The sequence below is a fragment of the Carlito syrichta genome, unplaced genomic scaffold (genome assembly GCF_000164805.1).
Source record: "Carlito syrichta isolate Samal-C Ts95f unplaced genomic scaffold, Tarsius_syrichta-2.0.1 Scaffold73074, whole genome shotgun sequence".
NCBI classification, from domain to species: Eukaryota; Metazoa; Chordata; class Mammalia; order Primates; family Tarsiidae; genus Carlito; species Carlito syrichta.
The window spans coordinates 90,462-105,117 of NW_007017170.1; the positions used below are offsets into that span (position 1 = coordinate 90,462).

The window sequence follows — 14,656 nt, forward strand, 5'->3', positions numbered from 1 at the left end:
TTATTTTTCATATCCTTGGGTATGTACTCAGCAATGGATTGCTGGGTCATATGGCAATTCTGTTTAACTTACTGAGAAACTGCCACATTTTTTCACAGTGGTCGTACCATTTTACATTCCCACCAGCAATATAAGTGTTCTAGTCTCTCTATCTTCACCAATATGCATTATTTTCCATTTTTTAAATTAAAGCCATAATGGTAGGTATGGAGTGGTGTGGTCTTTGTGGTGCTGATTTGCATTTCTCTAATGACTAGTAGTGCATCTTTTCAGTGGCTTATCAGCCATTTGTATTTCTTCTTTGGAGAAGTGTCTACTCAAGTTCTTTGTCTTTTTTTTTTTTTTTTTTTTTAGTTGGAGTCTCACTCCATCACCCAGGCTGGAGTGCAGTGACACACTCACGGCCACCCCAGCATCAACCTGCTGGACTCTGGCGATCCTTCTGCCTCAGCCTTCCAAGTAACCCGAACTACAGGCGCGTGCTACCACACCCAGCTAACTTTTTTATTTATTATAGAGACAAGGTCTTGCCAAGTTGCCTGGGTTGGTTTCGAAGCCATGGGCTTAGGCAATCCCCTTGCTTCGGCCTCCCAAAGTGCTGGGATTCCTGGCTGAGCCACCAAGCCTGGCCTCTTTGTCTATTTTTTAATTGGATTATCTTTTTGTTCTTCAGTTTTTCTTTTTCTTTTGAATCGGAGCCTCACTCTGTCACCCAGGCTGGAGTACAGTGGTATGCTCATGGCCACCACAGCCTCAACCTGCTGGGCTCAAGCAATCCTTCTGCCTTAGCCTTCCAAGTAGCTGGAACTATAGGGGTGTGCCCCCATGCCCACCTACTTTTTTTATTTATTGTAGAGACAAGGTCTCGCCAAGTTCCCCAGGCTGGTCTCAAACCCCTAGGCTCAGGCAGTCCTCTCGCCTCCGCCTCCCAAAGTGCTAGGATTACAAGCATGAGCCACTGCACCCAACTGTTCTTGAGTTTTTAATGTATCCTGGGTAGTAGGCCCTTAGCAGATATATGATATGTAAATATTTTCTCCCACTCTGTGGGGTGCCTTTTCATACTCTTGATGGTGTCCCTTAATGCACAAAAGTTTTTAGTTTTGATGAAGTCAAATTTGTATATTTTTTGCATTTGTTGCTTGTGCTTTTTGCTGTCATAACTAAGAGATCATTGCCAAAGCCGGTGTCTAAAGGTTTACACCTATGTTGGCTTCTTTTTTTTTTAAAGAGACTAGTTCACACTCTGTCACCCAGGTTGGAGTACAGTGGTGTGATCATAGCTCACTGCAGTCTCCAGCACCCTGCTTAAGCGATCCTCTGCCTCAGCCTCCCAGGCAGCAGGGACTACATGCATGGGCCACCACACTGGGCTAATTTTTATTTTTCATAGAGACTCTACTTTTTTGCTATGTTGCCCACGCTGGTCTCAAACACCTTGACTCAAGCTGTCCTCCCACAGCCTCCTGAGTAGCTGGGACCATAGGTGCACTGTAGGTGCACACTACCTCACCCAGCTCCCCCATGTTTCTTCTAAGTGTTTTATAGTTTTAGCTCTTACATGTAGGTCTCTGATCCATTGTGAGTTATTTTTGTGTATGCTGAGATTCTTTTGCATGTGGATATCAAGTTGTCCCAGCGCCAGTTGTTGAAGAGACTTTTTTCCCCACTGAATAGTCTTGCAGAAAAGCAGCTGGCCATGGATGTAGGGGTTTACTGGGTATATTTTTGTGAGACAGGCTCATTGCTGTCAAGAGATTCCTCTTATTCTCAAGGCTTTTGAAGGAAGGAGTGCTTTGCTAGTATTGAACAGATCACTGATGTTCACTCAGGAAGGGAGTGTTGTCACAACATTGTAGCTATTCTCATTGTCATTCCTTTAATCACTCAGAATCATTATCTTGTGTTCTTTTTGGCACAGAATTCTAATGTTGGATTTTTTTTTAACCCTAAATAGACAGATGTACAGAAGATTTTAAGAAATGCAAGGAAACTACCTGAAAAAACACAGACATTCTATAAGGTAAGACTGTCAGAATTAAAGTGGAAGAGGCTGTGTTCAGGAGGTGTCTAGAATGGGGTGCTCTGAGAGTAAAAACAGGCAGTGGTGTGAGAGTGGGTGGGATTAGAATGCAGGACCTGTGTGTCCAGGATGGGTGATCTCTGATGGTAAAAGCAGGCGGTGTTGTGAAAATGGGTAGGATTAGAATGCATGACCTATGTGTCTAGGAAGGGTGGTCTCTGATGGCAGAAGCAGGCAGCAGTGTGAGTGGGTGGGATTAGAACGTACAACCTGTGCCTCAGTTTTCATCAAGTCACAGTGTAGAAGTGATAGGTCTAAAAGGCCCTAAATCCAAGCAAGAATTGGGAGGATTCAGAGGGCCTTGTTCTGAGCACTTGGAGGGTGTCCTATGTTGGTGCTGCTGTGGATGGCTGAAGGAAGCAACTGAGGGATAGTGGGCTGTGGCCTCCCCACCCTAGTGCAGTACCCAGCCCACCCCAAGAAGCTGGCATGGTTAGAATCGTGAAGTTCCCAAGGCTACTCAGTCCCAGCCAAAGCTACTCAGTCCCAGGCTCTCCCTGCCTGCAGTGCATGTTCACGGAGCTCTACCTGCAGCCATCAGATTATTCAGATGACACAGTGTTCCTTGGCTTCTCCTGAACTTTTCACTTTTTAACAGGTAACAGTAGAGGCAGCCAGAGAGCCCAGCCCTCTTTCCTGGTTTTCTGGTTATTAGGGCAGGAAAGGGCCTCTAGAAATGGATGGCTTCAGACCTGCAGTGGGCAGGGAAGGGCTGTCTGCCTCATCTTGTCAGTGAGGCCTTGGAGACCTGAAGAGGCCACATGGCTTGCCTGAGGCTGAGGGTTGGTAGGCACCTGGTACTTCTCTACTTCTTTCACTCCCCAGCCTTCCTTTGTGGCAGTCTTACCTGCCCAACTCCTCCAAGGCCTCCTCCAAATATGTTTATGTCATTCTTTCCATGGCCCCACCAGAGAAGAGGTTAAGAGCCCTTTGAGATTTGGGGCAAGTCTTTTCCATACCCAATTAGCAGAGGAAAAGCCATACTCCTTATAGTTATGAGTATGCAGAGTTCCTGCCACCATGTTTGGCTTAAGTGCCCACTGATGGTGGTGATGGCAGCTGTCTTCTTTGGCTGGCTTCCGGTCAGTGCCATCTATCCCCATTACTGGCATCTCCATATAAATGCTCGTTCTCCTGTGAAAATACATCCTGAAGTTAGGGTCAGGGATAACTTATTCAGAACTGATGAGGACAAATCTCAGGAACCTTGGTGTCTTTCTGTCCCAATTCAGGAACTGAACCGTCTGCGAAAGGCCGCCCTGGCCTTTGGTTTCCTGGACCTGCTGAAAGGGGTGGCAGACATGCTGGAGAGGGAGTGCACCCTGCTGCCTGACACAGCCCACCCCGATGCAGCATTCCAGCTGACCCACGCGGCCCAGCAGCTCAAGCTGGCCAGCACAGGCACCTCTGAGTATGCCATGTACGACCAGAACATCACGCCTCTGCACACAGACTTCTCTGGTAGCAGCACTGAGAGGATGTGACACTCACTTTCAGAGCCTTCTTTTTTCAGTGGAAAATGATTTTGAGCAAAAACCTTTCCAGTGCGTTCACATTGGCAACAGCCACCCGGGACCCCCAAGGCTGCAACAGAAGCATCTGTGCTGTGCTGAATGACTCTAGTATGCAGAGAGCCTGAAGCATGGTTGGCTGGTTGGGCTCTCACTTCGTGGGGCTCATGATTTTTAAGCCTAAAAGACAGCTACCGCTGCCATTACGGGCACAGCTCCCAAGACACTCGGAGACGAGACAGAACTCCAGCTTTCGCAGGAAACCTGGACAGCCAGGGTCCTCTGGCTTCCAGAAAGCATCTTCTCTCCAGCTTTCTGCCTCAACTCTAAGGACTCTTTCATGCTTCTGTTCTTGGTAGAAGCCACTCTGTAGTCTGGGGCTTGCTAAGCACAAACTCAACACCATGAAATTTCAGAACTTTCCTTAGAACTTGGGTAAAAGCTGGGTGCAGTGGCTCACCTATAATCCCAGCACTTTGGGAGGCAGAGGCCAGAGGATTGCCTGAGCTCAGGGGTTCAGGACCACCCTGGGCAACTTCGTGAGACTTCATCTCTACACACACACACACACACACACACACCCTGGGCAACTTCGCGAGACTTCATCTCTACACACACACACACACACACACACACACTAGCCAGGTCTCACACACACATTAGCCAGGTGTGGTGGCATGTGCCTGTATTTCCATCTACTTTGAAGACTGAGGCGGAAGGATCGCCTGAGCCCAGTAGGTCAGGGCTGCAGTGGCTGTGAGCATGCCACTGCACTCCAGCCTGGGTGACAGAGTGAGACTCCAACTCAAAAGAAAAAAAAAACTTGGGTAAAATGGTGAGACTCTTAGGTGCTTTTGGAATATCTTACAATACAGACTTTTAAAGAGAAACCACATGTGCAAAATGATTCTTATTTCTTAAAGTTTTTTTTAAATGAAAATAAATATTTGATTTTCTAAAAAATGGTTTCACTGTGAAACTAATGGTCCTTAGCCTTTTGGTCTGTCCTCTCAGTTGAATATGATTTCTACTTCCCACATGGCAGAATTCACAAACCCTGAGGCCTCCTGTGATCCACAGTGATTTCCTGTTTGTTTCTGACACTGATCAGGCCTCACGTCCAAGCAAGGTTCTGGCCAACGATTCTGACATCACTGGTTCCTAAGTCAGTTATGGCTCAACTCGTCAGCCAGCTTCAGCCAGCTTCAGGACCGTGGGCCAGTCATGCCCTTGGGCAACTCTTCAAGGTTCTACCTGAATCTTGATGCTTTTCCAGATGCCTCCCCCACACTGCCACACTGCAGCCGTGAGTTTAACATGCTCAATTGCTGCAGGGTATTTTGCCTGAACCACAGACTTTATCACTAACAGCTGGAAAACCATTAGACTAAATGATCCTTAGGCACAGTTATTAGAATTTTGATTGCAAATGTTTTAATAGAAATGCACAATCTCACTTTCTCAGCAATAAAGGGGTTTGTAACATCACAAAGAATACAGAATGCTGCCACAAGGATGCAGCACAACCTATTGCAAAGCTGACTTGCCCAATTACACAGCGGAAAGAACATCAGAAATCAATACAAACAAGAGGCAACAGATGTTACAGACATGCAGTGTATCCTTCAGTGCAATTAATTTTTTAAAAATCAGCCCATCTATGCTAATCAGATGTTTTAGGTCAAACCAAGTTTCCATCTTGGGGTCTGTAAAACAGCATCTGCCCAGAGTCTTCCTTCCCCCAGGAACAATGAAAACAGCAGGACAGGAAGAGTCCTCACACCTAAGCCCCCTTGAGCGCTACTTCTAGCACTTATTTTACCTGGTTTACTTGGAATGTATTAGAGGAAGCTGATGTCTTTACAACAGGTAACTACAGGCCTAGATTTTTGGTTCCCACCTTGGGTTTCTTGCCAGAAGTCCTTGCTGAAGGACTAGCTGGTGGCTCTCCACCAAAGCTCCCGCGATTTTCAGGGTCCTATTGCAGACAGGTAAAAAAGCCAATCTAACAACAGCAGAATAAAACAAGTGTTTTTGAGGCCTATTCAAAAACACACCTTCCTGCCACTTACTCAGCCAAGTCCGCAAGTCTATGAACCAGTGCAGTAGACTGACTTCACATTTGTGCATCCGGCCTGCTCAAGCCTGGCCCACCCTAATGCTTTCAGCTTGTTTTTTTGTCCCAGGCTGAAGCTGTATTACTGCCAGCGTGGCCTCCATGTTTGTGTTCCGTTTTGACCCCTGCTGCCATTTGAATTTAATCTTATTGTTTTCTAAATGTTCCATCTTTCTTTAGTGTTGAGAACAGCTCTGATTTAGTCATGGTGTCCCAAGGTCGACTGGGCTCTCCAAGTCACCCTGTGCCTCTCCACACCCACATGGCCAAACACCACAGCAAAAGATGCTGCTGGGAGCTCACTCTGACTTAAAATGTCTTATCAGTGACTCAGTCTACTTGATTTTCAAAGTCAATGCCAACCCACAAATAAATAACCCCTTGGGAACAGAATAATTAAGTCCTGCCTGAGTTACTTTTGACAGCCTTCTATAGAGCAATATAGTCATGCTTCTTTTCAAAGTAACAGCTGAAAAGGACAAATTCCAACCCTAAGAACTGTCTACACTGTAGGGATAAAGCACTGGAAAGATATCTCTGGCATGTATCATATGGGACATGAAGTAGGGTGGGTGGGCTGAGCCCACTGCTGTCATTAACTGAATGCACTGAGTGTACCTGTCATCAGGTGTCAGAAATCCATGTCATGCAAGTACTACAATAAGGTCACAGTAAATTCAGGAATGTTACTGGGGAGAAGGAAGATCACCTCACTGGGAATTTAATCGTTTAAGTTTAAAAAACTTTTATACTGGTACAAGAAGGTAAAACTGTAAGAATCATAGATTAGGCTCAAACTGGCAAGAATCCATTTGAATCTCCTTTTAGTGGATCTTTTTCTTTTTTTGTCCATAGCGCCGTCTGCGCTGTTTATAAAGATGACGGAAATTTATGTACAACCCTGAAAAAGAAAAGAAGCCAATTAGTAATGAGCATCCTATCTGATCTGTTTATATCCAGGCGCTCCTATGTTGGGCATGACTTGCTGCCTGTTTTTCACACCCCACAGCACGAAGCTTGCTGAGGCCGCTCAGAAATGACTTAACATGATCAATGCTTTACAACTTCATTTCTCCCCATATCTTGTTATACATTTTTCAAACACATAAAAAGATCAAATCACTGTACAGTGAATACCTGGACTTAAATTTATGTTTCTACTACATTTGCTTTATCACATGCCTATTCACCCTCTCTCCATATAATTTCTGAAGTATTTCAACGTAAGCTGCAGACATAAAACACCTCAACCCCAGATGCTTCAGTAAGTAAAGTTAAATATTCATTCTTCTAAGGTAAAATTTATATACAATGTAATGCACAAATCTTAAGCATAGAAACAACCTACTTTTTAGTTCAAGACTACTTGAGAACATGTGTTAAGCAATAGTCTAAAAGGTACAAGACACTTTTCTAGAAGCACAATTCAGTGAATTGGGAAACATGGGTTTCAGAGTTGAAAACAGACTTTGATACCCCTTGATCACTGGTTGGTCTCATAGCTTAGCCTCACCCGACTTCCTCATGTACACAATAGGGTTAAAAAATACTCATTTCATGTATTGTGAGAGAATGTGTGTCTTTAAAAGTGCTGTGACCTATATACAGATGTTAACTGGCTGTTTATACTGCTTTGGAATTGTAAATGTGAATTTAGGGCTTATTTTGTTCTAAAAGATTAAGAAAAGAACAACTACATATCCATTATAGACAAACTAAAGATGAGCATAAAGTCTTAAAGATCAGAGCATACAATATAAACAACATGAAAAGATGCTAGTCAGTGTACATTAATTATTTCTACCTCTCTAACTTGTTCACTAAAACATCATGTCTTTCTCATACTCATTCTTGCTGATCATTTTCTCTATGCCCAGTACATAGGGCCTAATTAAGGTAATAGTGAATTTGTCCCCTAGAAGAGACGAAGTAGTCTTCTAATGAGTGTATTTTTTAAAGTGAAGCTTACTCTCTTCAAGGGCCAAAGCATTTTAACATTTTTGGTTAGAAACTGATGACACCACACCCTTTGGTGAAGTAGAAAAGACATGGAATAAAAAGCTTGGACTACAGGTATGAGCTACCATGCCCAGCTAATTTTTTTTTTTTTTAAGAGACGTTACCCTGGCTGGTCTCAGACTGCTGACCTCAAACAATTCTCCCACCTCAGCCTCCCAAAGTGCTAAGATTACAGGTGTTAGCCACCACATCTGGCCTAGGTTTACCACTTTTTCCCTTCTTTTTTAGTTCTTAGTTTTTAAGGATTGAGGCAGGAATGTAGGATTTTTTTCTTTCTTTTTTTTTTTTTTTTTTTGAGTTGGAGTCTCACTCTGTTGCCCAGACTGGAGTGCAGTGGCCGCTCCCGGCCACCACAGCCTCGACCTGCTGGGCTCCGGCGATCCTTCCGCCTCAGCCTTCCGAGTAGCTGGATTTATTGTAGAGATGATGTCTCGCTAAGTTGGCCAGGGGGGTCTCGAACCCACGAGCTCAGGCAATCCACTCACAAATGGATGGGTAAACGGGTTTCCACACACAGCAGGGGCTTTCCTACAGTAGGGAGGCGGCTCGCAACAACCCTAGGCTGCCTGCAGCCTCCATCACTGTCTCCCTTCCCAGCTGCTGGTTGTATTATCGCCTCTGTAAACTCTGGGGGAGGAATGTGCTACTGAGATTAGTAAAAATAAAATGAGCTTCTTAGTCTATTTTTAATCTTTCTCTATACTACTCTTTTGGAAACAAGAATTCTAATAAGGACTTTTTAAATTTTGAATCATTTAATTCTGCCCTCTATGATGCAACCAGTAAAAGTGTATATTATAGAGCCAATACTTACCTAAAAATAACATTATAAGATAAATCTGAAGAAAAAAGGAAAATCTAACTTTGACTTTCACGGGATACGGCAATGTAAAACTAAACCTTCCTGTTTCATTGAATACTGGAATGGACTGGATCACTGAGACAGCTGAAAGTAGAAACAAGAAATTGTTAGAAGTAGATAAAATAGTCATGTCTGGCACCAGAACCTTCCAGCCACCAGCCCTCATTTCAGTTGTGGATTTGTTGGAAACGCCTCCACCTCCCTTTACACAGAAAGCTCATTCCTCTTCATTTCCCCCTAGTCTTCCCAAGAGAAAAGCCTCCCGGCTGCCAAAAGATAAACGAGGAAGTCACAGAACTAGGCTTCAGTTTCCTTTCTATAAGACGGAGAAAAAATCCCACCTGACTCATTAGATGTTTGTCAGAATAAAAGGAAGTCATCAGCAAGAACCTGCTTTCAAACATTCAAATACTACATGCACAGAAGCACACAGAACGCAACCACTTGACTCTCCACTTTATGAAACAAGCTTCTGCCCTTGAGCAGGCTGGGTCCCAGGAGCATTAAAGAAGGCGCCACTAGAAAGAAACCCTGGAAGTCGATACTCCATCTATCAGATGAGGCTGGGGAGGCTGGCAGGGAAGAAGCAGGGGTGGGTCTCCACCTCCACGCAGCCTGTGGAGCCCAGCTATGAACAGTTCCTGGAGTACCTTCTGCCAGACAGCCCAGGGGGTAGAGGGGAATCCACACAGTGTAGCGCAGCCAGGTGACTACCTTCCAATCCATATCAATGCAGGTAAGCATGTAGAAGGGGTACCTGTTGGAAACAGGGAATCACTTCAGGTTCTGAACACAGACTGCGAACATCATGTAAATAGAATTCTTTCTCAATTAGCCACACATGATGTCTTCAGAACAGAATTATAATCCTGGACTATCTGTCCGCACACTCCCATCATGCTCCTTCCTAAGTCTGCAAAGGATGTAAGCTCCCTGTAATGGCAGACTAAGTTAGGTCTTTTTTTTTTTTTTTTTTGAGTTGGAGTCTCACTCTGTCACCCAGACTGGAGTACAGTGGCCGCTCCCGGCCACCGCAGCCTCGACCTGCTGGCTCCGGCGATCCTTCCGCCTCAGCCTTCCAAGTAGCTGGAACTACAGGCACGCGCTACCACACCTGGCTAATTTTTTTTTTTTTTGAGTTGGAGTCTCATTCTGTCACCCAGACTGGAGTGCAGTGGCCGCTCCCGGCCACCGCAGCCTCAACCTGCTGGTCTCCGGCGATCCTTCCACCTCAGCCTTCCGAGTAGCTGGAACTACAGGCACGCGCTACCACACCCGGCTAATTTTGATTTATTGTAGAGATGAGGTCTCGCCAAGTTGCCCAGGTGGGTCTCGAACCCGCGGGCTCAGGCAATCCACTCACCTCAGCCTCCCAAAGGCGGGGGATTACAGGCTGAGCCACCGAGCCCAGCTTTAAGTTAGGTCTTGTTCGGTACATGCACTAGACACTCAGAAGCTTTCTAGCTTCATTCCTAGTTCTGATCTGTGCTCTCAGTGGGTGGGGATGTCAGACACTTCATCTCTGGATAAATGAAGTGTTATCAAAATTAAAGTATACAGAAGATCACTCTAAAGTCTACAACCAGACACAATCTGTTTTAAAAGAGACCTGTTAACAAATTTGCTTCTTCTCAGACAGTAAAAGTTAAAACCCTGGGACCTATCGTTGTGGCTCTCGTACTGATAACTGGGTTTTCATGCTCGCATGCAAGAGGTGCCTCCCTTATCCTTGTTATGATTAGGCACAGTGCCTGTCCAATGTGGACAAAAAGAGGACTTAGAATCTGTTCTACTTTTATATTAGGAATATTAGAGGGTATGCTGGTGCCATGAGACCCAGACCACTGTTGAGATACAATCTAAAGCTGCTACTGCCTGTTGTCCCTCTCACCTATCAACTTTGTCAAAATACTACTAAGCCTAGAGCTGAGGCACTTACCTGCGAATCCCTGCCCCACCTGATTGAAGAGGGAAGAAATATGGAGCATGTCTGGTCTGGTCAAGAAGAATACATACTTTAACTGGATCAATTTTTTTTTTTAAGTCAGAGTCTCACTGTTTCCCAGGCTGGAGTGCAGTGGCACGATCATGGCTCACCACAGCCTCAACTTACTGGGCTCAGGTGATCCTCCTGCCTCAGCCTCCCAAAGTGCTGGGATTACAGGTGTGAGCCATCACGTCAGGCCCAAATGGATCAATTTTTAAGAAGACAATTCTATGGACAACTGAGAATGGCAAAATTAGATAAGTGGCTAATTCAAACTGCAGTAATCTAGTAGCATAAGATTCATTTCCATCATCCCTTCTAGAAGTTTATTCCTAACTAGCTCTATCCAACTGTGACTATTCCATCAACCTCACATTTCTTCAGGTCTTTTAGGAATTTTTCCACGTGGATGGTCCTCTCTTTCCAAGACAGAAGTCATGGTTAGATGAGTCTTTCACTTCTCAGTTCTCTCCTTCTGTTCCTGGTGTACAGGGTGGTATTATGATCCAACGACTGCTTTAAAAAAAAAACTGCCTCAACTTCACAGAGCACATAGATGCAGATAGAATTCTCCACATATGTAATCTTGGTCCCAAACGAAGTGAGACTCTGGCTAAATAAGACAGCCAATCCCTCAAGAACAGAGCTACTTCAGCAAGGAAGAAGCATTTAGATACCATCCTGGCACTTCTACCCACCTGAAAATCTCAGTCATGCTCCACGTGTAAAACACAAAGAAAACCACAGCTTTGTTTTGCATTTCTTCCATGGTACCAAAGACGATAAACAAAATAAAATTTCTTCCAAGAAGCTATTAGAAAGACCCAAAAGAGATTTTTTAAAAGGTTAACAGAATTTATATAAGTTATATAAATGTGTTACCTGAAACAAAACCTCAGTACATGCAAGGTAAATGGAAAACACTGAGCTGAACTAGTTTAATCCTGCTTCAGTTTTGACAAGTTAAAGTGTCCAAACCATTTTTTGTGATTACATAGGACCAGTATATTACACACACATACACGTCCAAATACAGTTTAAAGAATACTGTCAAATAAACATTTGGGTCTGTATACCTCAAGTTAAGAAATAGAGTACTACATGATGACCATCCCGTGTTAACCGTTCCGTAGTTTTTCTTTATAGGTTACGGCTTATGTGTGCTTCCCAAACTGCACTATTTCATTTTGCCTGTTTTTAAGTTTTTTGAAATCATGCTATATGCATTATTTTGTAACTTGCTTCTTACTCAGGGTTGTGGTCCAGAGATTCATCTACGCTGATGCACAAGGCTCTGGGCCACTAGTGCCATTCTCACTGCTGTAATATAATGTCTATAATATATGGCAAACATTCTACTCTTGACAGACATCTGGGTTTTATTCTGTTCCAGTGGTCTATGTGCCTATCTCTAGCACTATACCACATGATATTAACTACTAAATCCCTACAATGTCTTAGTGGGGTAAGTCCACCAACTTGCATTCTTTTTTTTTTTTTGAGTCAGAGTCTCATTCTGTTGCCCAGGCTAGAGTGCCGTGGCAAGCCAGAACCACAGGCATGCACCACCACATCTGGCTAATTTTTTTTTTATTTTTATTGTAGCAACGAGGTCCAGCAAGTTGTCCAGGCTGGTCTCAAACCACTGGGCTCAGGCAATCCTTTCACCTCTGCCTCCCAAAGTGCTGGGATTATAGGTATAAGCCACCATACCCAACCCCTGAGTTCTTTAGAAAAATATTCCTGGTCCTTCACTTTTTTTTCCAATTTTTTTATTGTGGTAAAATACACAAAACATGAAATGTACATCTTAACCACTTTTTTTTTTTAGATGGAGTCTCACTCTGTCACCCAGGCTAGAGTGCAGTGGCACCCTTACAGCCACCCCAGCATCAAGGATCGCTCCAGCGATCCTTCCGCCTCAGCCTTCCAAGTAGCCAGAACTATAGGCACACACTACCAAGCCTAACTAATTTTTTTTTTTTTTTGTAGAGACAAGGTCTCACCAAGTTGCCTGGGCTGGTCTCAAATTCATGGGCTCAGGCAATCCATTCGCCTTGGCCTCCCAAAGTGCTGGGATTACAGGCTGAACCACCAAGCCTGGCCATCTTAACCATTTTTAAGTGTATAATTCTGTAGTCAAATACATTCATAATGTTAATGCAACCATCACTACCATCCATTTCCATAGCTATTTCCATCTTGTAAAATTGAAACAATGACCCATTAAACGATAATTCTTCCTTTCCCTCAGCCCCTGGTAAACATCATTCTACTTTCTGTCTCTATGACTTTGACTTCTCTAAGTACCTCGTGTGAGGAGAATCACCCAGTATTTGACTTTCTGTGACTGGCTTATGTCACTTGGTATAATATTCTCAAGGTTCATCCAACTCAGCATATGTCAGAATTTCCTTCATTTTTTTAACTGCATAATATTCCACTATAAGTATGTAACTCATTTTTCTTTTCATCTGTCCATGGAAACTAGTTGCTTGCACATTTTAGCTGCTGACAATAATGCTTCTAGCCTGCCTAGCCCTCTGCTTTTTCACAAAATTTTAGAATATTCTTGTCCCATTCCAAAAATTTTTAGACTGTGATTGGACTGTACTTAACCTATAAGTGAACATGAGAACTAACATCACTGTAATACTGAATACTGAGTCTTCCAATTCAATAAAATCATATCTGTATATTCACCTTCTGTGCTCTCTATTCCTTCCTGTATCTTAGTTCACAAATTTTCTTTTTGGTTTTGTCAAATCTATAAAAACTATCTGTTAAATGTTTAAAATGTGATTACTATGTTCTTCATTCATAGAAGTTCTATTTGTCTCCTTTTCAGATCTGCTTATTCTTTGGTTTTTTGTTTCCTCCTCAAATAGCCAAGTGTTCATTAAACATGACTATCTTCTGTTCTACATCTGAAAATACTAATATCTGAATCCTCCCTCCTCAGCCTCCCAAGTAGCAGGCACTGCAGGTGCCACTACCACACCCGGTATACAGTGTTGTTTCTGCTGGTTTTTGCTCACAATGCCTTGCTTCTTTGGTTTTATAATCTTTAACCAGAAGCTGCTTGTTTTCCTTGAAAACATATCTGTGGTAACTCTGAGGCCCAGGCAAGAGTGGTTCTTCCAGAAAAGATCTGTGTTTGCCTCTACCAGAACCTGGGCAGTCAAGGATTACTTTAAATAAATCTTGTACCTTGAAGGTTTTTTTAACACCCAGAAGGTGTGAATTCCTATCAAAAATTCATTTGGGGAACCAGCTCATAATTATGAATTCTTAAAGTAGATCATTTCCCCTCCCTCTGGCAGAACCAACATTTGAGACAGAATTTTTCCTTGCAGACAGCAAGGAGGGAAAGACACAGAGTTCTCTCTCATCCATCTGAGTACAGCTCTCTGCAGTCTCGGATTTACTAAAGAAGGGTCTCTCGTCAGACTCGCCACGTGACCCAGGTACAGGGTGAACCTCTCCTATACCTTGTGGTATTATATTATAGAACTGAAGGTTACGTTCAAGTGGGTTTGAAATCTCATGGCAGGGGCAGAGCCAGTGCTCGGCTCATCTCGCAGTTCTAGCAATCATGTAGCTTCTGGCCTGTTCATTGGCGCCCTTGGTGTTTCTCTCCTATCTTACCCAGCATTTTCATCATGGGAGTTCTCAGGTCACATGACCTGCCATATTTCCTGAAACAGAATCCTATAACTTGTTTTTGTAAGCCAAGGAAATATATTTTTACCTTTCTACTCCATGATTACTTCATAACAGAAGATGTTTCCCTCAAGTCACTGTGCCTTGATACTGAGCCTCTAATGCTTGCATCTTTCCTAAGAGGACAATGAGAAAAGTGCCCATATCCACCCACTATCGTCCTGGTTTTTTCTGGGTTTTTTTTGAGTTGGAGTCTCACTCCGTCGCCCAGACTGGAGTGCAGTGGCACGCTCCCGGCCACCGCAGCCTTGACCTGCTGAGCTCCGGTGATCCTTCTGCCTCAGCCTTCCAAGTAGCTGGAACTACAGGCGCGCGCTACCACACCCGGCTAATTTTTTATTTTATTGTAGAGATG

General features: G+C 43.8%; 2 protein-coding genes across 4 annotated transcripts in view; one reads left to right on the forward strand and one right to left on the reverse strand.

Moving 5' to 3' along the window:
* INTS14 (integrator complex subunit 14) overlaps window positions 1-4,577 on the forward strand; it is a 35,392-nt gene extending 30,815 nt beyond the window's left edge. Inside the window, exons 10-12 of one of the 2 annotated variants that reach the window (XR_002481626.1) lie at window positions 1,958-2,023; window positions 3,316-4,045; window positions 4,435-4,577. Coding sequence is in view for 1 of the 2 variants with exons in the window: in XM_008053104.1 (XP_008051295.1) it covers window positions 1,958-2,023; window positions 3,316-3,567 (318 nt within the window). In the remaining variant the exon portion in view is untranslated. Of the gene's footprint in view, window positions 1-1,957; window positions 2,024-3,315; window positions 4,046-4,434 lie in introns of those variants that run through there. The other variant, XM_008053104.1, reaches the window with a different exon arrangement.
* Window positions 4,578-5,005: 428 nt separating this feature from the next.
* Window positions 5,006-14,656, reverse strand: part of HACD3 (3-hydroxyacyl-CoA dehydratase 3) — a 47,253-nt gene continuing 37,602 nt past the window's right edge. For both annotated transcript variants that reach the window (XM_008053113.1, XM_021709784.1), the window contains 4 exons: window positions 11,277-11,389; window positions 9,242-9,348; window positions 8,544-8,675; window positions 5,006-6,611 (listed from right to left, as the gene is read on the reverse strand). In XM_008053113.1, the coding sequence (XP_008051304.1) occupies window positions 6,535-6,611; window positions 8,544-8,675; window positions 9,242-9,348; window positions 11,277-11,389 (429 nt within the window). In that variant the 3' untranslated portion in view covers window positions 5,006-6,534. The remainder of the gene's footprint in view (window positions 6,612-8,543; window positions 8,676-9,241; window positions 9,349-11,276; window positions 11,390-14,656) is intronic.